The following is a 22,003-nucleotide window of genomic DNA, read 5'->3' as shown; positions in this document are numbered from 1 at the left end:
TTAAGCGTCTGCCTTCGGCTCAGGTCATGATCCCAGGGTCCTGGGATTGAGCCCCACTTTGGGCTCCCTGCTCAGCAGGGAGTCAGCTTCTCCCTCTGCCCCTCGCCCCACTCATGCTTGCTCTCTCTCTCTCAAATAAATCTTAAAAAAAAAGATTCATCCATATTGTAATATCTATCAGTACTTCATTCCTTTTTATGGCTGAAGCATATTCTATTGCCTCTTCTTGAATACCTAACAGACACGTATTTCTGAATCCCACTGGCACAGCAGAAAGCAAGAGGTACACTCATTCTTACAGGATGGGTGCTCCCTGAGCAGAGGTGGAATGGTGTTGACAGTATCTCCATGACACTGTTCACAGTTTTAATTCTGATCATCTTGGATAGAGCTCTACAGTTGTAAATTCACAGTGAATTCTGTGACTAACTTGGGACTACTAAAAATCTCACTTTTAAACATCAGGAGCCAACCTAAGCAACACATTGCACAAAAAGCCTTTATTAACAAAGCCAGTGAAACACTGGCCCAGGCTCAGAAAGGAGACTGGCAGGAAGAGGAAGGAAAAGAAACAAATCATTCTGAATGAGGCTGTTCCTGCTGGAGATCCTGTTAAAATTACGAGGTGGCTGGAGAGTTACACGAAGCCGAAAGAAATGCTGCTTATCCCCAGGAATGAGCGATTCAGCAATAATTAAAACTCCCGTGTGGCAGAGTGGGTTTATCCTGTGTACCGGTTCTCACGGGAAAGGCCAACCTGCCCGGCCCAGCGTATCCATTAAGCAAAAGAAGGGTGTCGCCTGCATCCGCGAGATAAGTGCTATGTGCTTTCCAAAGGCCGACACTTAGGGGTCTAATATAGTTTCTTACGAAGTCAACAGGAAGATGAGAAAAGCAGCAAGGGCTATGAAGACAGAGCAGCACTGTGATCAAGTATGACACCTGGTGGCTGACCAAGAAGAGAGAGAAATACCTTCACTCCAAATATTCAAATATTTCACATCATATAATGCAATATAAAATAACGAGATGCCATTTTTTGACCCTCAAATTAGCAAAGGATTTAAAAAAACAAAACAAAACTGTAACACCTGTTAAGTAGGGAGGATTCTGGGGAAGTAGAATAAAGGTGACAAATTGGTACCACCTTTCCATAGGACAACTAGGCTTTGCTACTAAAAGCCTAAAACCTAGAATTTCACATTCCCTTTAAGTCAGAATTCCACTGCTAAGTTTATCTTTTTTTTTTTTTAAGATTTTATTTATTTATTTGACAGAGAGAAAGCACACGAACGGGGGAGCGGCAGGCAGTGGGAGAGGGACAAGCAGACTCCCTATTGAGCAGGGAGCCCAATGCGGGCCTCGATCCCAGGACCCTGGGATCATGACCTGAGCTGAAGGCAAATGCTTAACGACTGAGCCACCCAGGCGCCCCTCCCTGCTAAGTTTATCTTAATGAAGTTTTCACAGATGTGTGTCAAGATTTAGCTACCAATATGTCTGTCATGGAATTGTTATAATAGCAAGAAATGGGAAACAATGTCAATATCCAAAAATACAGTAACAATCCAGAAATTAGGATTCACCATATTTTAAATATCTTTTGCATTTTATATAAATATTTTGGCTCACAAGGAAAAAAGAATCCCCCACAAAAAATATACCAAGCTGTGAACAAGGCAATCTCTGAGGGAGTACAATTATGGCAGAACTTTCATTTTTCACCTCATTCCTTCTGTGAGGAAAATAAAACAACTAACTTATTTATTTAATTTTAGAAAGATGTTTTTATGTAATCTCCACACCCAGCACTGGTCTCAAACTCACAACCCGGAGATCAAGAGTCACATGCTCTCATGACTTAGCCAGCCAGGTGCTCCCGAACTTACTATTTTTTTTTAACTTATTTTTAAATTTGGGTGAAAAAAACTGCAGAACCAGCCAGAAAGCACAGGAGTTGACTACAACGATATTTTAGATACAGAGGATGGAAACACCTGAATCCTTGAGCCACTGCTGTTCCCCCAACCCTTCAGAGTTTCTGGCTAGCCCACTGGCCCCACTACCCGCAGAGGTGATTTCAAATCTTCACACTCTTCAAGTTCCCTTCCCCACTCCTGCCCCACCCCCCTGCTCTCAGCAGATGACTCCACATTTTGTGCATCACAGGAAGAAAAAGAACAGGCCACCGTGTAGGAACATCTTCAGGGATCTCCGGCCGCTCTCTTTCAAACACATTCACACACACAGTTAGTGGAGTCACGGAGAGATGTTCTTACTTTGCTTTCATGACACAACATACCTCCCTAAGGTCAAGGAGGAAAAGGGCTGGAAAATCCATTAGGATGCAACCAGATGCTTAATCCCGACACCATTTCAAGTGAATCAAAATAGTCGTGGGAAAGAAGCAGACTATAGGGGATTGTAGGGTAAAGAGGAAAGGCCACCTCAGATTCTTTATGAAAAGATAAGCATATGTATTTAAATATATGTATTTAAGTGGGGACAGCAAACACAGATGACTTCATTTGTCATTACAGTATAATTAACGTGCGGTAAACTGTACATACTCAAAATGTACAAGATTTGGGACGCCTGGGTGGCTCAGTCAGTTAAGCGACTGCCTTCAGCTCAGGTCATGATCCCAGAGTCCTGGGATCGAGCCCCGCATCGGGCTCCCTGCTCAGCGGGGAGCCTGCTTCTCCCTCTCCCTCTGCCTGCTGCTCCCCGTTTGTGTTCTCTCTCTCTGACAAATAAAATCTTAAAAAAATGTACAAGATTTACCATGTGAGTAAGCCCATGAAACCATCACCATATTCAAGATAACGAACATACGCATAACCCTCAGAAGTTTCCTCCAGCCCCTTTATTTCTCCCTCCCACCACTCCTTACCACGGGGGGGGGGGTGTTGTGTGTGTGTGTGTGTACACACACACATAAGACAAAAGCCTGGGGCGCCTGGGTGGCTCAGTTGGTTAAGCGACTGCCTTCGGCTCAGGTCATGATCCTGGAGTCCCGGGATCGAGTCCCGCATCGGGCTCCCTGCTCGGCGGGGAGCCTGCTTCGTCCTCTGACCCTCCTCCCTCTCATGCTCTCTCTCATTCTCTCTCTCTCAAATAAATAAATAAAATCTTAAAAAAAAAAAAAAGACAAAAGCCTGAATTTGTCTGACTTCACGAGGCTATAAATTCATCTCTTTCCCTTCCTTTCACTAGACTGTGTAGGTTCAGAGGCCCCAGGAAACGGCAATAGCCCCGACCTCCAGGGTCACCCACCTGCTCCAGTCACAACCCCTACTCCTGCCTCTCCACACAACCCTGTCTGTTTTAGATCATGGTCAAGTCCAAGATACTCACCATGACCTACAGGGCCTGAGGATCCTGATTTCTTGCTAGCTCCCACAAGACTAAAGTACCTGCCAGGTACCAAATGTGCTGTGCTCCCCAACTCCTTTCCAGCATCTTTTCACGAGTTATTTTCTTCGTTCAAACAAGCAACCCTAGACCCTCCATAGCCCTAGGAAACTCCTACTCATCCTTCCAGAATCTAGACCAGTGGTTCTCAACCACAGGAGATTTTGCCCTTCAAGGGACATTTGGCAAAGTGTGGAGACATTTTTGGTTGTCACAACTGAAGGTGGAGGGCTAAGGGGGGGATGCTACTGACATCTAGTGGGTAGAGCCCAGGGCTGCTGCTAAATGCCCTACAATGGCACAGGATGGCCCCCACAACAAGGAATTATCCACTCCAAACTGCCGTTGGTGAAGGCGGAGAGGCCTTGATTAGATTAAAACTCCAGCATCCCATTTTCTGTGAAACCCTTCCCTGGCCTGCCCTAATTCCCCCAGCATACCTGTATTTTAGCATTTATCTCACTGTGTGATAAGCTCTGATTTACTTGTCTGTCTGCTCCATTAAATTATAATTGCTTCAAATGCACACACCATCTTTTCATCTGTATATCCCCAGTGTGTAACAAAAGAGCTCACTGTTTCGTAATTAAATTTTAAATAACTTATATTTAATAATGAATGAACACAAAAGGACAGAGAGAAGGAAGCACTTATTCTCTTGGCTCTACCACAAAAATCCTTTAAAAATCACACAAACAATACCTGTTTCCCCCAAAAAACATTAGGAAATACAGATATGCAAGAAGAAAAAAAATTATTTTTTGAATAGGCAGAGGCACCATTTAAAGAGAGAAGAGACAGGGGCGCTTGGGTGGCTCGGTTAAGCATCCGACTCTTGATTTCAGTTCAGGTCATGATCTCAGGGTCATGAGGTCAAAAGCCTTGCATCAGGCTTGCGCTCAGTGTGGAGTCTGCTTGTGCCTCTCCCTCTGCTCCCCCCCCTACACTCTCTCTCTCTCAAATAAATAAAAATCTCAAAGAAAAAAAAAAAAAGAGGGAAGAGATAAACCCCACAGCAAATCTGAGAACCGTGGAAGGTGGTGCTAGGGTTTCTTGAACAAATCCCAACATGTACTTGGTACTTACTTGAGAACAGCAATCTCTTGAACGGTTATGGCCCTTTTATCTTTGGTTCCCATGTAGGAGAATATGTTTGGTTTGACTCTGGTAAGACAAAAACAAAACCGTATGAAGTTGCACACCATTAGGAAATCGTATTTCTCATGCTTTAAGGTTCAAAGTAAATAAAATCATAACAGAATGGGAGAAGAGAAAGGAGAAACTTGATTTAAAAATGTACCCAGGAAAACATAATATGCCAAGCTAAGGAAGTAAATGATGCCTCGACAGCAACCTTCTTAGCAGGGCTTGACTTAGCATGTTTGTGGCTATGAGTGAAAACCTGCCATTGGAAGACTTGGCTAGCCAGTAGCCAGTAACCAAAAGGAAACAACGTACTTCCTATCGATCACAGGCCATTCATTGGGTGACATGAAAGTGAAGGTAAAGAGAAGCTCATTCTAGATATATAATGGACCACTCTGAAAATTTTATTATCTTCAGTTTTTAAAAAGTTAATAATGTGAAGTTTCCATAAATACATGCTATTTCTTTGCATAAAAAAACCCAAATCCTAAAATAGGGATCTGAATAGTTGTGATATAAAGATCTAAATAAGCTAGTTAACAAAGAAGTATTTTATAGAAACTGCTCCACATGAAAAGGAAAATGACAGGACAAATTTCTTGAACTCTGAGCGCTCCCCAACTGCAGAGCTCAGAGGAAGTCCCTCCGCAGTGGTCTATCCTCCCAGGATCAAGTACAGACAAGCCCCGCCGACTCTCTCCCAGAGAGCTAGCAACTAGAGTAAAATATAATGTCCCTTATAGAGTACTGCACCCTACTGACTGAAATATGGCCCTACTGACCCTAACCCCCAGTACCTCAGAATGTAGCTGCACTTAGAGAGGGCCTTTAAAGACGTGGTTCAGTTAGAATGAGGCTGCTGGGTGGGCCTTTATCCGATCTGTTCCAATAAGAAGAGAAAATGTGGACACACAGACACCGGGGACACACATGGAGGGAAGACCACGGGAGGACACAGAGAGAAGGTGGCCATCTATAAGCCACGGAGAAGCCTCAGAAAAAAAACAAAACCTGCCAACACCTTGATCCTGGGACTCCTCGTCTCCAGAGCTGTGAGAAAATCGGTGTCTGTTACCGAAACCTCCCAGTCTGTGATATTTTGTTATGCCAGCCCCAGCAAACTGACACACTGTCCGCCATGTTTAAACTGGGTTAAATATATATCAGAAAGTAAACTTCCAGTGCACACAGATTGGCTGCGGTGCCTGTACCCATGACTGAAAAACAATTCTGCGGCACCTGGCCCATCCTCAGAACTCAAACTGCATTATCTGCATTCCCAGGAGGAAATCCTACTGGTTTCAAGTTTTCAATCGGGTCAATCTCCAAGAATTAGGAGTTTACAATCTAGTTAAACAAATCCCTGCCAACACATCAAAGTGTAGGCTTTCTAGGAAGCAAGTTAATTTTTCATTTTCAGCTGGATGGACCAACATGTGAACTATTCATTTGTAGAATTTCCACCTTGAATCACAATATGCATGGAGGTAAAAAAAAAAAAAAATTAATTCACCTATTGTCTAAGGAAACTGGGGGGCACATTTACTATCCGTTTGCTTATTTTCCCGCCTTTTTTTTTTTTTTTAAAGATCTTATTTATTTATTTGACGGAGAGAGAGAGAGTGAGAGCAGGAACACAAGCAGGGAGAATGGGAGAGGGAGAAGCAGACTCCCCACTGGGCAGGGAACCCGATGCGGGGCTCGATCTCAGGACCCTGGGATCATGACCTGAGCCGAAGGCAGATGCTTAACGACTAAGCCACCCAGGTGCCCCGTGCTCCTTTCTCATTAGCACAGAAAGAGAATAATAAATTCCCATGTTGTCATTTTGTGTCAGCACAAGAACAAGATACTAACCGTAAATATTTGGACAGCACATTAATAGCATCCATGGTGTCTTTGTTTTCCTTGTACAGTACAAAGTGGCAGTAACTTCCTCTAGATTTTGGCCAAGAATGTTTTCTTGGATCTTAAAAACAAAAAAATTAAATGTTATATAGACCATAACAAAAGTGATCTAAGCTTTAGCTTATGAAAGCTACAAGGTCATTTTTTGCTAGAGAACCTCTGAGTGAGAAATCCAATCTAGTCTGACAAGAAATACATGTTAAGTGGTTACAGCTGTGTGGACTACAGGTATTACACTTCCTGCGACTGGAGACTCAACATTATCTGTCCACATTCACAATCAAAAGCTGAAAGGCAGGCTGTGTGACAAATGAGTAAGACTAACAGGCAATCCTCACACAGAGGGGTCCACCACCCCCCAGTGCGTTTACTTCACAAGCGCGCATCTTGTAGGTGGGTAACTGGCTTTCTAGAACACACGTGGTCCAGAGGAAAAGAGCACTCCAATAGGAATCTGTAAGCCTTGCCTCATATCCCAAGCCGGGAGTTCACACATACAGGCTGGATGCCTCAGCAAGGATGGGGATAAAGCTTGTGAGGAGTTGCCTGAGTGACAGGTTCAAGTTTTCCAAAGGCCGCTTCCTTCACAAAAGTTGAGTTAATCCTGGGTGGTTTACAAATTTTTACCTGACAGAGAGCACGCCTAGCATTCAAAACGGAATGGTCATTATTCTTGGGGAAAAGGAGATTCTAAAAATTAAGCCAGGTTAAATGTCAACTTTCAATGTGAACTTCTGAACTACAGTTACTTTGGTTCTTGAACTTTCTGAAACTGACCAACGTGTCCGGGCTTTGGAGAACCTTTAAAAAAGTGTTCTTTTAAATGGACATTTTAATTGTACTATCATCTAGAGATATATTAAAAAAGAATTAGGATTTAAACTTTAATTTTGAAAAATCAACATATTTTGGGAAAAATACGTAAGCCACAACCCCACTTCCAGATGCTGCACAATAATACTTCTGAGTCTTGAGCGACACAGCTGCAACTGTTATCTGAACACATCGAATTCACTTATTTCTGTAACTCCATGAAATAAAAACTGTGAAAAAATACTTCATAGAATCCCTAGAATCTTCTTCTTTTAAAAATGTTCCTTTGTCTTTGTCTCTAAAATAATCCTTAGCATGACCTCATGAATCCGTCCTCTTCAGAGACATGAGAAACTTCTGGTACTGAAGTTGCTGGTACACTTGGCTTTGTCAAGGCAAAAAGCACTCTTGATAGGTCAGTTATTTACGCTACAACGTAAAGAACAAACGAATCAATAAATCATCTTGGAAAACTGCCATAGCATGTATGCTCAGTGAACTGCTTTTCCTTTCTGAAGGAATAAATATGAATGTGAGTCTCTTCTGTCTTGGAGAACAAAAATATTACAAGTATTTCTTTGGCTCTTCATGTGAATTCCTCACAACTCATCCTCCGAAAATTATGAATAAGAGTATTATTTTTGGCTTTCCTTCCAGCTCACCAGTTAAGCAAAATTTTCTTCTACTTAGCACTTGGGAGAAAAATCATTGGCATTTCATTTTCTCTACATGAAACACCAACCACTCTTACCTGCTGCAGTTCTGACCTCTGTCCAAATGCACAGCATAGAGAGCACAAGAGAGCAATGTTTAATTTATAATAATATTAAAGTGCTTTAGAGGTGAACATGCAAATGACCGCATGGAAAGTTTCTACCAAGGACTGCTACAGCACCTGGTAGTTATGTGGTGGGTTAACAGCCATTCAGACATTAACAATGGAATGTTGCAGAGGCAAACAATGAATGAGGAGATAACTCACCTACAGGTACCAGCCTCCCTGTCTCAGTCTCCTCACAAGGCCATCCTCAGTTCATCCTCAAAGCTGCACTGTCCATACCCAAAGGACGCAGCACAAGGTTTACAACTGAATACAATATGTTGTCTACCTGACACTAATATTACCCTGCATGTCAGCTGGAATTTAAATAAAAGCTTAAAAAAAAAAAACAAACTAATACAAAATGCTTCCCCATCTAGAGATTTGTTTTCACAAAGTGCTACTTGTTACTATCTTTTGGTGGTGACACTGCATCTAATTATTGCTTTGCTTTGTGTTTTTTGGAGTTTTATGTTTCCTGCATTGAGTTATAAAGACTTTTTTATTTGATAAAAATTTGAAAAATCATTACAGAAAACAGTACTTGAACTGATAAATTAAAAGGGATTTGAGATGATTTAAGAGACTTATCTATTTATACAAATGTAGGGATCCAAAGGGGTACGTGCACCCCGATGTTTATAGCAGCAATGACCACAATAGCCAAACTGGAAAGAGCCAAGATGTCCATCGACAGATGAATGGATAAAGAAGGTGTGGTATATATATACAATGGAATATTATGCAGCCATCAAAAGGAATGAAATCTTGCCATTTGCAACGACGTGGATGCAACTGGAGAGTCTTATGCTGAGCGAAATAAGTCAATCAGAGAAAGACATGTATCATATGACCTCACTGATATGAGGAATTCTTAATCTCAGGAAACAAAGTGAGGGTTGCTGGAGTGGTGGAGGGTGGGAGGGATGGGGTGGCTGGGTGATAGACACTGGGGAGGGTATGTGCTATGGTGAGCTCTGTGAATTGTGCAAGACTGTTGAATCACAGATCTGTACCTCTGAAACAAATAATACATTATATATTTTAAAAAAAAGATGATAGCAGGAGGGGAAGAATGAAGGGGGCGAATTGGAGGAGGATATGAACCATGAGAGACGATGGACTCTGAGAAACAAACTGAGCATTCTAGAGGGGAGGGGGGTGGGGGGATGGGTTAGCCTGGTGATGGGTATTAAAGAGGGCACGTATTGCATGGAGCACTGGGTGTTATACGCAAACAATGAATCATGGAACACTACATCAAAAACTAACGATGTAATGTATGGTGATTAACATAACGTAAAAAAAAAGAGACTTATCTATTTAATGCAATGTTCAGACCTTATTTGTATCATTGTTTGACAAGTCATCTATTGTAAAAGACATTTTTGAGACAACAAGGGAAAAACTGAACATGTACTGGGTATTAGATATTAAGAAATTACTGTTCGTTATGTAGGATGTGATAATGGTTTGGGTTTTAGTCCTTAGCTGCTAAATACATACTGAAGTATTTATGAGTGAAATGAAGTGCTGCGTAGAATTCTCTTTAAAACACTCCACAAGAAAAATAAGTGGGAGGAAAGATCAAACAGAAACAACAGAATGTTAATAATCTTGAAGGTGGTTGGTGGTTACACAGTGGTTAATACAGTACACTCTGTGTGCCTGTTTGAAAATGTCTGTAATAAAAAGTTAAAAAAAACTTGTGACCAGAATTGATGAAGTAGAACTCTATCTGTCCTTCATGGCCCCCTCAGGAACATTCCCAATCAACTATAATGGCGAGAAATAAATGAAGCCACAAGGCTAAAAAACTAAATGCTATTATACCTTAAGAGAAACCATGACAACCGAGTATGAGTTTTGGCTCACAAGCATGCATCTTTTATTAGCAAATCCAAGCACTGAGCATGCATACAATTATCTCCTCTGTCAATAACAGATACGAGGATTCTTTTTCTAAGTGCACTCAGTATACAAAATAGTAAGCATATGCATTAGTTAACTGGGAATATTTTGAATAATGGAAAAATCAATGAGACTCAACTTATTCTGGGCAATTTGGCTTTCTAAAACTCCAAATCCTTAGAATGCTAAGTAGCATGTATGTAGCTTTATAATTTAAGAGAATTTAAAATGACTTTTTTTGAGACACACTGATTTAAAATGCGAATGCAAAGAATTCTCAGGCTGAGATCACAGGAAGCAACCTTCTGATGGTCTGATATGGCAGCGCCAGTTCAGGAGAAATAGAAACCAGAGAGAAAAAGAAACCAAATTCAGGAAGGTTCAGATATTGAGCAGAGATCCTCATGAATAAGGAAGGAAACATGTAGCTCGAGAAAGATGACAGGATGGGGTAGCATGCAGAACATTCTTTCCTTCCTATTCAAGGCCATTTCCAGGACTGCATCCCTGCACACCGACCTTCCAGCTTCCTCAGGATCCTGAGCCAACCACTATCATTCTCCTCCCAGAATTTCTGCCCGCCCTCTCCACTGGCTCTTTCCCTTTAGGATATCAATATGCCCGGGGCTCTTCCATTTTAAAAGTCAAACTTACGCCTCCCTCTCAACCATGGTGCTTTCCTTCCTCCTTCTCTTTACAGCTTATTTTTTTTAAGTTTATTTATTTAAGTAATCTCTACCCCCAATGTGGGGCTCAAACTCACGACCCTGAGATCAAGAGCCGCATGCTCCTCCGACTGAGCCAGCCAGGGGCACCTTTACAGCTTACTTCGAACAGCATTCCGTAATTAGTGCCTTCCATCTCAGCCTGCGGTGTAAACTGGTTTCCAACCCTATTCTACTAGAGCTTCTATGGCAAACACACCCAATGATATCCATGTGGCTAAAAACTGATGGATATATTTCAGAGTTCTTATCTTACTAGACCCATCTGTATATTTTCCACTGCTAATCACTTTATCGGCATTCCCTCTTCCTGTGGATTCCACACCACCAGTCTCTCCTGGAGAGTTTCCTTTTTATCTGTCTGGCCCTTCCTCTGGCGTCTCTGTGGAATTGCTTGATCTGGGTTTCCCTGCTGGGGCCCATTCATTTCAGAAAGTATGGAGGAACCTCTATACAACACATGGCAAATTTTTTTCTTTTCTTCTCTTTTTTTTTACTTAAGTCTTTTTAAAAGGATGTTCTTAGAGGCATCTGGAATATATACTATCTATCTGAAAATATGAATTAGTTTACCTGATTACATGGCTTATAATAATTACATGATATTTTCAGAAAAATACCATAAGCATGGTTTGGTAGGTGAATCAAGGGGCCGTCTATCAGACAGGATTAACAAACAACATAATATCGGCGTCAAAACAGCTGGTAATTTGTGGTGTTTGGGCACCATGATTTAGAATCCACCATGCCTATGTTTTAGGATGCATGGCTCTAGTTGAGAAAAGTTTAGGTGAGAATATTGCAATCTGCTAGATAATGCATGTAACAATCTATACCAGGGTATGGCAGGAAAGGAGATCTAAGAACACTATAAACTTAGTTTTGCAATAAAGCTTTAGAAGCTAATTTATTCATATGCTAGTCAAGGTAGCCCAAAAGGATAAGCTATAATTGGGACTGGATTCTATTTGCCGGGTCATGTAGTCTCTGGATCCCAGCTCTCCCAACTTTTCCAATGGTGTTTAACTAAGGCACTCTCAGTGCTGGGTAGTTGGATCTGCAAGTGATGAACACAGGCCCTCCAGTGTCTGTCTGGGTCTATGAGGAGGTGGGAGAGAACAGCTCAGACCTCTAGTCCACTTTGACCAAATGCCAAAACACCTCAAGCCCAAGAGGTTTAGAACTCTATGCAAGTGATGATCCAATGTGACCTGCCTTCACGCTTCCTCCTAAAGTGAGAATTCCTATTTTACTGAAGATGTGCAAAGGAAATACGGAGGGTGGTTCATGTCCTACAGAGCTCAGCATCTCACCTGAGAAATCGTAAGGAAATTTTTTATTTGGAAAAAAAGGAAGGTGGGTACGGCTTAAGCGTAGAAAATGTGGATAAAGACAGAATGTAAGAGAGCTGGTACCACTCACTTGAGGGGGAAGGGGGAACTGTAAGGGCCACCGTGGCGTGCAAATGAATGCCCTAACACCCCTCCCTGCAATCACAAAAGCAGGCATCCTCTAAGAAGGAAAGATCATTTCCAAGAAGCAGTCAGTAAAAACAATAACGGGTTGTGCCACTCTGCTTCCTCATCACCACACTCAGCAGAATTAAGACCTTGCCTTGGAAGGAGGGCGGCTGACCAACGTGGATTGCCTCTCTACAAGGAACAGCTCATTAGCAGCCATCCTCAGCCTGGGCTCCTTGAGAGAATTGAGACTGAATGCACCACGGCACCCTCTCTACATCTAGGATAGTTATCAGCCATCTGCCAATCTTGGGAGAAGGCAAAAAAAAAAGTCACTCAAATCACTTTCCACTGGGATTAATGCTCATGAACAGCCCTGGCTGGAGTACTATTTTATACTGTGACTCAGACATCAAAGAAATGTACAGCAAGCAAGCCATTAGTGTGTGGTTTGAGGAGTGATTAACAACCCATGCCCTCAGCCGTTCCAGAACACATCATCTCTTTTTCTTTGTGGTATCCACTGAGAAGTGGCCTCCAGTGTCCACCTTCTTCTCCCTACCTGCTCAAGATTTCGGATTTCTGTGTCACTATCCAGACTTACTGAACGGACGACGTTATTTTTTTCAGGCACCGCTAAACCTTATTTCTGCTCCCATTTTTCTTATACTGCCCTCATTTCACTAGAATCATAGTTACAATTAAGGTTTCATCCATTCACAGCGATAACCTACAAGAATACTGAATCAAGCACTAATAGCATGAATAGTCTTTTGTTACACAGTCTTGGAGTTTTGCTCTGACAAATGTATCTGGAAATAACTGTTCCCTAATAGAAGCTATCAAGGGTAGGGAACGAGGGTGAGGAAATATCTTTTTCCCACTGTCATTTTCATTACGGTTTTGTCTGCTGATTTGGCAGGTAAAAGAAGAAAAATTACCTAATTTTTCCTAAGGTCATATGCAAGTAGAAATTTTCATGGCTGTAGAAAACATATTAGAGCATAAATATCAAAGAGATTCACTGACAACACACTTGTTTCAGATGAATGATTTACAACGAAAGAGGAGCATGGCAGAAGGGGCGCTTTCCCGTATATTCCATATTTTTTTTTTTACATGTGGTGGAAAAACACAGTTGGAAAGCAGCAGCTCATCCAATACAGGGACTTTGCAGAAAATATGCCACCGGGATTTTGGGTTCATCTGAAAGCGTGCTTTCCTCCATTAAGACACAGAATGAGCAATAGCCTTCCATTTTCTTCTTGAATTACCACTGAGCCCATTCTGCTCTTCAGGGAACGTATCAAATTCCTAGGACTGTCTTTTAGGCACCACTGTAACTAGGGCAAATCTTGACTCCCACAGGAGCCCTAGTGCTCCTACCACACAGTCTGCAGGACTGATGTGAATGTGAAAGCTATTATCCACCTTCTCTGAAGGAGTGACACTATCAATATCCTCTCCTGCCTAACAGCCAAGTAGCCCTGAAACATGAACAGGCCCAGAGCAGAAGTGGGATGCCGTCCGTGGCCACGGGACAGAAGAAATGCCAGGTCACTCGCACACTTACTTGCCAGAGCCTTTTTCCCAGCTGCATGGTAGGCTACAATATATTTCTTCCCCTCTCTGTCCTCTGTTTTTGTCTCTAATCCTGGAAACAGAGATTTAATCGCTTGATGGATGACGGTTCTTTTCTCTTTGGTGTCCTCAATAACCTATTAAAAACAGAAATAATGCAACTGCTGATTTAACAAACATCAAATAGCGAGATAATACTAATGAGTCAGTAAAAACATGAGTCATGTTATCAACTGTGCAAAGTAACAGAAGTCCATGGGTAGGATTTCAGGATCTTTCAGAGCTTCGTGATGCTGCACGTCTTAAGAGCCCGTTTACTGAGCATGACCATGTGCCAGGCACTGTACCAAGAACTTTGTAGTCATCGGCTTATTTAATCCTCATCATCTCCTTACCATGCCACCCCTACACCTACCCGGAGAGAAGGAAAACAAGGCTGAGAGAAGTGAAGGAATGTGTCCCGGGTCACACAGCTGGAGGACGGTGGCGCCAGATGTGAAATCCGGGCTATGTGACTCGGGAGGCTCCCATCACCGACACTCCCGCTCAGGGCTCACAGACGGCAATGTCGGCAAGCTAGGCCATTTGGGAGGTCAGAAACTCAACTCCCTTGAACAGTCCAATCTACAACTGCCCCACAAGGAATCCTATTTTATACTGAATTATTTTTTTTTTTAAGATTTCATTTATTTGACAGAGAGAGACAGAGCGAGAGAGGGAACACAAGCAGGGGGAGTGGGAGAGGGAGAAGCAGACCCCCCACTGAGCAGGAAGCCCGACTCAGGGCTCGACCCAGCACCCTGGTATCATGACCTGAGCCGAAGGCAGACGCTCAACGACTGAGCCACCCAGGCGCCCCTATACTGAATTATTTTATAATGACATTCTAAGCACATTCGTTCACAATAAAAAATAAAATCAACATCGAGAAAACTGATACTTATTAGCTATAGAACTATTGTTCAGGGTGCCTGGGTGGCTCAGTCTGTTAAGCGTCTGACTCTTGATTTCGGCTCAGATCATGATCTCAGGGTCATGGGACCGAACCCCACGTCGGGCTCCAGCTCTGCACTGGGTATGGAGTCTACGTAAGATTCTCTCCCTCTGCCCCTCCCCTCCACCCAGTGCTGCACACATGTTCTCTCTCTCTCTTAAAACAACAACAACAACAACAAAACTGTTGTTCAATTTCTGAATGTGTCTCACACTAAGAAATACATTTCACATCTGGATTCAACAGCCAGAAATATGCATGTATATATGCCTTACTAAAGACCTAAAAAAATATTACGAAAACAGTATTTATCCTTAATGTGTACAATGCACTATTATTTCCTATTTTATCAGATTGCATTTACACAAATGTTAGTTAAGATCTACTAAACTGATTCCACGATTCACTGAGGATTGCAACCTGCAAGTTGAAAAACACCAGGACACACTAAACTACTTGTTAAACTTAGTATTTTAGTAAAATTAAAAATGTAAAACAAGGGCGCCTGGGTGACTCAGATGGTTGAGCATCTGCCTTCGGCTCGGGTCATGATCTCAGGGTCCTGGGATCGAGTCCCGCATCGGGCTCTCTGCTCCTTGGGAGCCTGCTTCTCCCTCTGCCTCTCTCTCTCTGTCTCTCATGAATAAATAAATAAAATCTTTAAAAAAAAAAAAAAAAAAGTAAAACAAAACAAACTACATTATAATTACAGACATGTGACATTTTCTTATCAAAAATGAGTCTAGGGGCACCTGGGTGGCTCAGTCGTTAAGCGTCTGCCTTCGGCTCAGGTCATGATCCCAGGGTCCTGGGATCGAGCCCCACATCAGGCTCCCTGCTCCGCGGGCAGCCTGCTTCTCCCTCTCCCACTCCCCCTGCTTGTGTTCCCTCTCTCGCTGTGTCTCTCCCTGTCAAATAAATAAAATCTTAAAAAAAAAAAAAAAGAGTCTAGATCTGGTATTTACTGAGAACACTGAGTTGGAATCAAACTTTGTGCATATGACTGAATACACAGACTTCAAAAATTCGGCAAGTCTGTCCTCATTTTAGAAACAAGGAAACTTGCCCAGGGTTTATTTTTAAAGGTACAAACTTTGAGTAGATGGCATAACTATAGTTTTTCAGATGACAGCAAATTTTGCCATCTACGCAGGAAAATGCACGTTATGGGGCTGAGATCCGCCATGGTGCTACATAACCAAGAGAAACCTGGACCATCCTTCTAGACTGCTCTCAAAAATAATTCTTTGTTTTCTCTTTGGCATTGCTGAAGATTTTGTCCATAGGTAAATTCAGTAATTGATGAACCCTAAAATTATAATGTTACATACTTTTGGGACATTTAGGTGGAGGGGAAGAGGAGATATGGGTTGGGGGCAAATAATGAAGTCTGAAAAGTTATGGTAAGCTCTTGTTAACTGGGAGTGATGGAAGGGGGAATTTTATTTTTTATTTTTATTGTTTTTAAAGATTTTATTTATTTGACAGAGAGAGACACACAGCAAGAGAGGGAACACAAGCAGGGAGAGTGGGAGAGGGAGAAGGAGGCTTCCCACTGAGCAGGGAGCCCGATGTGGGGCTCGATCCCAGGACCCTGGGATCATGACCTGAGCCGAAGGCAGGCGCTTAACGACTGAGCCACCCAGGCACCCCGGAAGGGGGAATTTTAGACAACCCCAAATCAAGCAGGTCATTAAACTATGGTACAAAAGCAATTTAACATAAACTTAAAATTCTAAAAATCTTGTTATCACCTAGAGCTGCTCTGTCCCATACGGCAGCCCCGAGCCACACAGATGGCAACTGAGCATGTGGCTAGTCTGAACTGAGCTATGTTACCAGCATAAAAGAACGCCGGATCCTGACGACTAAGTAGGAAAAAAAAAAAAAAAGAATGTAAAACATCTCATTTGTAATTAAAAAAAAATATTGATTACCTATTGAAATATTTTATATTATTTTTTTAAGATTTATTTATTTACTCTAGAGAGAAAGAATGTGAGAGGGAGCGACAGCAAGGGTTGGGAAGGGCAGAAGGAGAGGGAGAATGTCAAGCAGACTCCCAGCTGAGTGCAGAGCCCAACATGGGGCTGGATCTCACGACCCTGAGACCATGACCTGAGGGGAAACCATGAGTCGGATGCTTAACTGACTAAGCCATCTAGGTGCCCAAAAATGATACTTTAAATGTACTAGGGTAAATAAAATATATTGTTAAAATTAATTTCACCTGTCTCTTTTTAAGCTTTTAGGAGATGTAAAATTAAAAACACGGCTTACATTAGAAGTCCACTGGACAGTACTAATTGAAAATAAAATTTTCATAACAAAAGGTTCTGAAAAGGCATCCACTATTCCATTTAGTAGCTGAGCTCTCCTTTTCCTCAACAGCAGAAGCAGACTCAAGTTGAGCAAAGAAATTTCCCTTCTCTTTCTCCAACTCCTCTCCCTCCAAAGACCCACTTGAGACCCAGAGGCTGCAGGAGGCAGAGTGAGAGCCATGACCGCCCTATCAGGCCACACATCTGATTGTCAGGCTGTCTTACTTTGGCTACAGACACCATGTGACAGAAAGGTTACTCTGTGGTTCCAAACAACACATTTCTTTGATTTGTGGTCATGTATAAAATTTTCTTAAAACAAAAACGTAACTTTTTTGCTGCAGTTTATCTGGATACTGGTTATCTGCCACTGATAAAAACATTTTTTTTTTTAAGGTTTTATTTATTAATTCAACAGAGAGACAGAGCCAAAGAGCACAAGGAGGGGAACAGCGGAGGGAGAAGCAGACTCCCCACTGAGCAGGGAGCCCGACCTGGGGATCAATCCCAGGACCCCGGGATCATGACCTGAGCCGAAGGCAGATGCTTAACTGACTGAGCCACCCAGGTGCTCCAATAAAAATATTTTTAGTGTAACGGTCTTTTAGATCAAACAGAGCAAGGTCATCCTTTTGTTAACTATTGTAATTTTTCTAACAGACACTTAGATATGTTCACCCAAAAAAGCAGCAATCAAAACCCTAAAAAAAACTTTTCCATACATTTTTGTGCTATTTACCTCGATGGCAACACTGGTTTCCTTATTCTTAAAAAGCTGGAGCTCTTCTAAACGCTGCTTTTCTTCAGCTGTCAAAACTGTAAATACATCTTCTGAAGGATCCTTGAAAATAATGATGAAACTCCCAGTGAGTCACACACAGAATTCGAAGCTGTTAGAGATCTATATTTCTAGGATCTCCAGGAAATGCTATTTTATACAGAAAGTGACTTTTGCTGGACAGCTGCTCTTACCTCCTCATCCACCGGGACAGACAAGTCATCCAAATGGCTGATCTGTCCATCTTTTCCTATTTCGTGAACAACGAAGTCGGAGTATCTGATGAAAAGGGAACACAAACTTTCAAAGCATTAACATTTTACTTCCTATTAAATTGAGGAGAAAGTTTATCAACATCAAGCTTTGCTGCTGTACAAAACAGGGATTTAAAAAAAAAATCTTCAGTACAAAGTTCATATGGAGTTATTTCTTTTGGTTTCTTAATGAATTCCAAGCTACAGCTTGGCTTTGCATTAGAATGTAAAGAAAAGACCTTCTGAACTTCTAGAATATTCTTTCAGAGAAATGCATAAATCAAAGCTTAGTAATGTTACAGAGACAGTCCATACTAAAGTGAATCCTAAATATGGCATGGTTAATTAAATCAGAACCTAATAAATCTACCATGAACCAACCTGAAGCTTACCTTTATGCTAAATACACACATTATTTAAAATCCTCTCAAAAACCCCAAGGTGGTATTGGGACCCATTTTTTGGACAAGCTACCAAGGCTCTGAGTTAAGTAAACGCAGTAACTGGACTAGATTCACACCCAGATCCATCTGGGTCTAAAGACTACCTGCTTTCTACCATAGATGTGGCACATTCAGGTGAGAGAGTTGAGTTTAAGATTTAAAGACCAATTCAAGAGAAAACTCAAAAACCATTTAAAATAAGGTATTTTAAAGAAGTGAACAGGGGCACCTGGGTGGCTCAGTAGTTAAGCATCTTCCTTCGGCTCAGGTCATGATCCCAGGGTCCTGGGATCGAGCCCCGCATCGGGTTCCCTGCTCCGCAGGAAGCCCGCTTCTCCCTCTCCCACTCCCCCTGCTTGTATTCCCTCTCTCGCTGTCTTTCTGTCAAATAAATAAAATCTTAAAAAAAAAAATTAAAAATAAATAAAAATAAAAATAAAGAAGTGAACAGCACTCATTCACATATGAGCAAGGCATGCCACAAACATTATTTTTAGTTACTCATTTCATCTTTAAATGGCTTCATCTGCCTATTTAGGCGGCTCTCCTCCATCCTATTCCTTTGTGACCATCAGTAAACAATCTGTGGGGATAGAAAGCTAAATAGAAGAACCTATTGCTGATTTCTTTCTCAAGAACAAATAGAATGAAAATAACTTGACATGTAAATGAAACATACCTTTCTTTCAAGATGCCTGAGAATCCCTGATGAGAACTTACAAACTTGGTGATGCCAACGTCAAGTTCAGTGAGGCCGTGCTTCATCATGTCTGCAAAACTCTCAGCTTCCTCCTCCTCCTCACCCTCCTCCAAAAGGCCATCTTCTTCCTCCTCTTCCTCTTCTTCCAACTGCACATCAGAATTCTTTCTACCCTCTCTGGCACTTACAGCTGCGGGTGGCCCAGGCACATGCACACTGCCAGGCGGAGAGACATGCTCCAGCCCATCCTGACCTGTGGTCAGACAGCCGTCCAAGACCTTCTGTCTTTTTGCCTCCTCAGCTGGGGCCACACTGTCATTATCTTCGACAGCATGAGACCCACGTTTCAGCGACACACCAGTCACTTCTGTCAGCTCCATTTTTAAAGCTCCAAGAAAACATTTAAGAGAACCTTTTAGGAAGGAAGAGAGGGCAGGAAGTAACCATCACTTCAGTTAAGAGGTGGGTTTCAGCAAACAGAGGCACAATTAACTTTGTTCCTAGGGTCCTAAAACTCATTTATTAAAATAATTCTTCCTAATGCTGGCACAGAAAAATGGCACAACACTTCTGCATAGAATTTGAGAGTGTGCATCAAAAACCTTAAACAAAATGTATGTCCTTTGATCCAGAAATACTACTTTCAGGGAGTATCCTAAAATAATTAAAATAATTAAAGCACTTTTGTTAAGTGCTTAAAGTTCTAGCTGTAAGGATACTCATCTCAGTGCTTTTATATTAGCAAAAAACTAAGAACAATGATGCCTGGGTACGTAAACTGAACAATACGTAGAAACCATGTGGATAGAAACTGGGCAAGGTGGTTACTTCTAGGACAGGGTATGGGTGGCTGGGTACAACAGGGAGACCTGCTGTTTTTACTGAATACTGTAGTCAGGTCACTTGAACTTTGTTTCACGAAGATTATTATCCTTTTGAAAAACTGATTAAATAAAAATAGTGCATAAATACACTTACATGAACGCATACTCATACCATATTTAAAAAAAAGCAAGGGGGATGCAGCGTTGTTTATTGGGTACAGAGTTTCAGTTTTGCAAGATTAGAAAGAGTTCTGCATACTGGTTGCACAAGAGTGCAAATGTACGCAACACTACTGAACTATATGCTTAAAAATGGATAAGATGGGGGTGCCTGGGTTAAACGTCTGCCTTCGGCTCAGGTCATGATCCCAACATCCTGGGATCAAGCCCTGCGTTGGGCTCCCTGCTCAGGGAGGAGTCTGCTTCTCCCTCTGCCCCTCCCCCCGCTCATGCTCTCTCTCAATAAAAGTCTTACCAAAAAAAATGAATAGTGTTACATGTTCTGTGTATTTTGCCACAGTTTAAACAACACAGATTATCATTTAACCAGCCCACACACAATGTAATGAGGGAAAGTCTAAGAAGCCATACATACTTCCCAGTACTGAGCAGCTTGCCGGAGGGGTAACATGTGGCAATCAAAATAAATACATTTATCTAATTTGATCTTACTTGGTGCTCTTGGTGAAATAAGGATAAAAGTTTTCCTATGCTAATTCTATAGGGAGATGATATAATTAACATGCTATGAACTTAGTAAACAAACTCATAAAGAACATAAATGAGCAGAAAATTAATATTCTAAGGTTCTCCAAGGCCTAGTTAACAAGAAACCTAACTATAGAAGCATCTACAGCAGAATAATAATAACAATGAACTAAAGTTTAAGAATCCACATTTGCGGGGCGCCTGGCTGACTCAGAGGAGCGTGCTACTCTTGATCTTGAGAGTCATGAGTTTGAGCCCCACGTTGGGTGTAGAGATTATGTAAATAAATAAATATTTTTAAAAAAATTTGATCTTGCCTCATTGTCAAAAATCTAGAATGGAAAGAAAAGTAAAGAAAAAGACAAATACATGCACAAAATGAAAGAAAAAAGGATGATGGTGACTACAAAAAAAAAAAATGGGAGAAGAGGTACAGAAAGATGCCAATAAAATAAATTTCCTTTCAAAGACAAAAATTTAAATAAAGAAAATGGAAGAAACTAAGAAACTGGAACAGACGTTGACCATAGCTAGTTATACAAAATTACCTCTATTTCAAATAAGAAAGCATTTACTCCTTATTTGTTCTAAGCAAAGTATAATAAAAAAAGAGTATTGGCTCATGAAATGCTGATGCTATTTCATGCTCAAGTTCTGTCACCAAAGCTGCCCTCACAGGGCCTACAGGCCAGTGAGGGAGACACCAAGGGCACAGGGGGTCACTTGGGGACTACGGGAACACACAAGATTTCAGAGGGCGCTGGTGGTGAGGCTGTCAGAGAAGACCCCTTTCCTAACGGAAGACCAGAAATGAACACCTGAGCCAAGTCTTGAGGACCCCGGGCCAAAGGCAGATGCTTAATGACAGAACCACCCAGATGCCCCTCTGTGAAGTAAGGTCACAGAAAGTGGGGAGGAGGCTGTTTGCGGGGGTGGGGGGTAGGGGTGGTAGCAGGGGCAGAGACACGGAGGCATGGGAGAGCAAGGAGCACTGGAAGAGGCCCAAGGAGCTCATCACACACCATGGAGGGTGAAACACACAATGAGAGTCTGAAGCTAAAGCTAGGGGGTGAGCAGATACTACAGCAGGCAGAATGCAGGGAATTCCATCTTGAAAACCAAACCACCGCTGGACCTGTGAGTTCGAAAGATTTCATGGCACCTCTTTAAAGAGAAACTGGGGTTAGCTGGAAGACTAGGTAG

General features: G+C 41.9%; 1 protein-coding gene across 2 annotated transcripts in view; it reads right to left on the bottom strand.

The window, feature by feature from the left end:
- Window positions 1-19,675, bottom strand: part of PUS7 (pseudouridine synthase 7) — a 43,779-nt gene extending 24,104 nt beyond the window's left edge. The window contains exons 1-7 of one of the 2 annotated variants that reach the window (XM_044919960.1): window positions 19,248-19,675; window positions 18,066-18,150; window positions 17,833-17,934; window positions 13,771-13,915; window positions 8,033-8,050; window positions 6,418-6,529; window positions 4,501-4,578 (exon numbers count right to left, since the gene is read on the bottom strand). In XM_044919960.1, coding sequence (XP_044775895.1) covers window positions 4,501-4,578; window positions 6,418-6,529; window positions 8,033-8,050; window positions 13,771-13,915; window positions 17,833-17,934; window positions 18,066-18,150; window positions 19,248-19,648 — 941 coding nt within the window. In that variant the 5' untranslated portion in view covers window positions 19,649-19,675. The remainder of the gene's footprint in view (window positions 1-4,500; window positions 4,579-6,417; window positions 6,530-8,032; window positions 8,051-13,770; window positions 13,916-17,832; window positions 17,935-18,065; window positions 18,151-19,247) is intronic. The other variant, XM_021682892.2, reaches the window with a different exon arrangement.
- Window positions 19,676-22,003: the final 2,328 nt, after the last annotated feature.

The sequence above is a fragment of the Neomonachus schauinslandi genome, chromosome 12 (assembly GCF_002201575.2).
Source record: "Neomonachus schauinslandi chromosome 12, ASM220157v2, whole genome shotgun sequence".
In the NCBI taxonomy this organism is placed as follows: Eukaryota; Metazoa; Chordata; class Mammalia; order Carnivora; family Phocidae; genus Neomonachus; species Neomonachus schauinslandi.
This window is presented reverse-complemented; position numbering and strand designations above follow the sequence as displayed.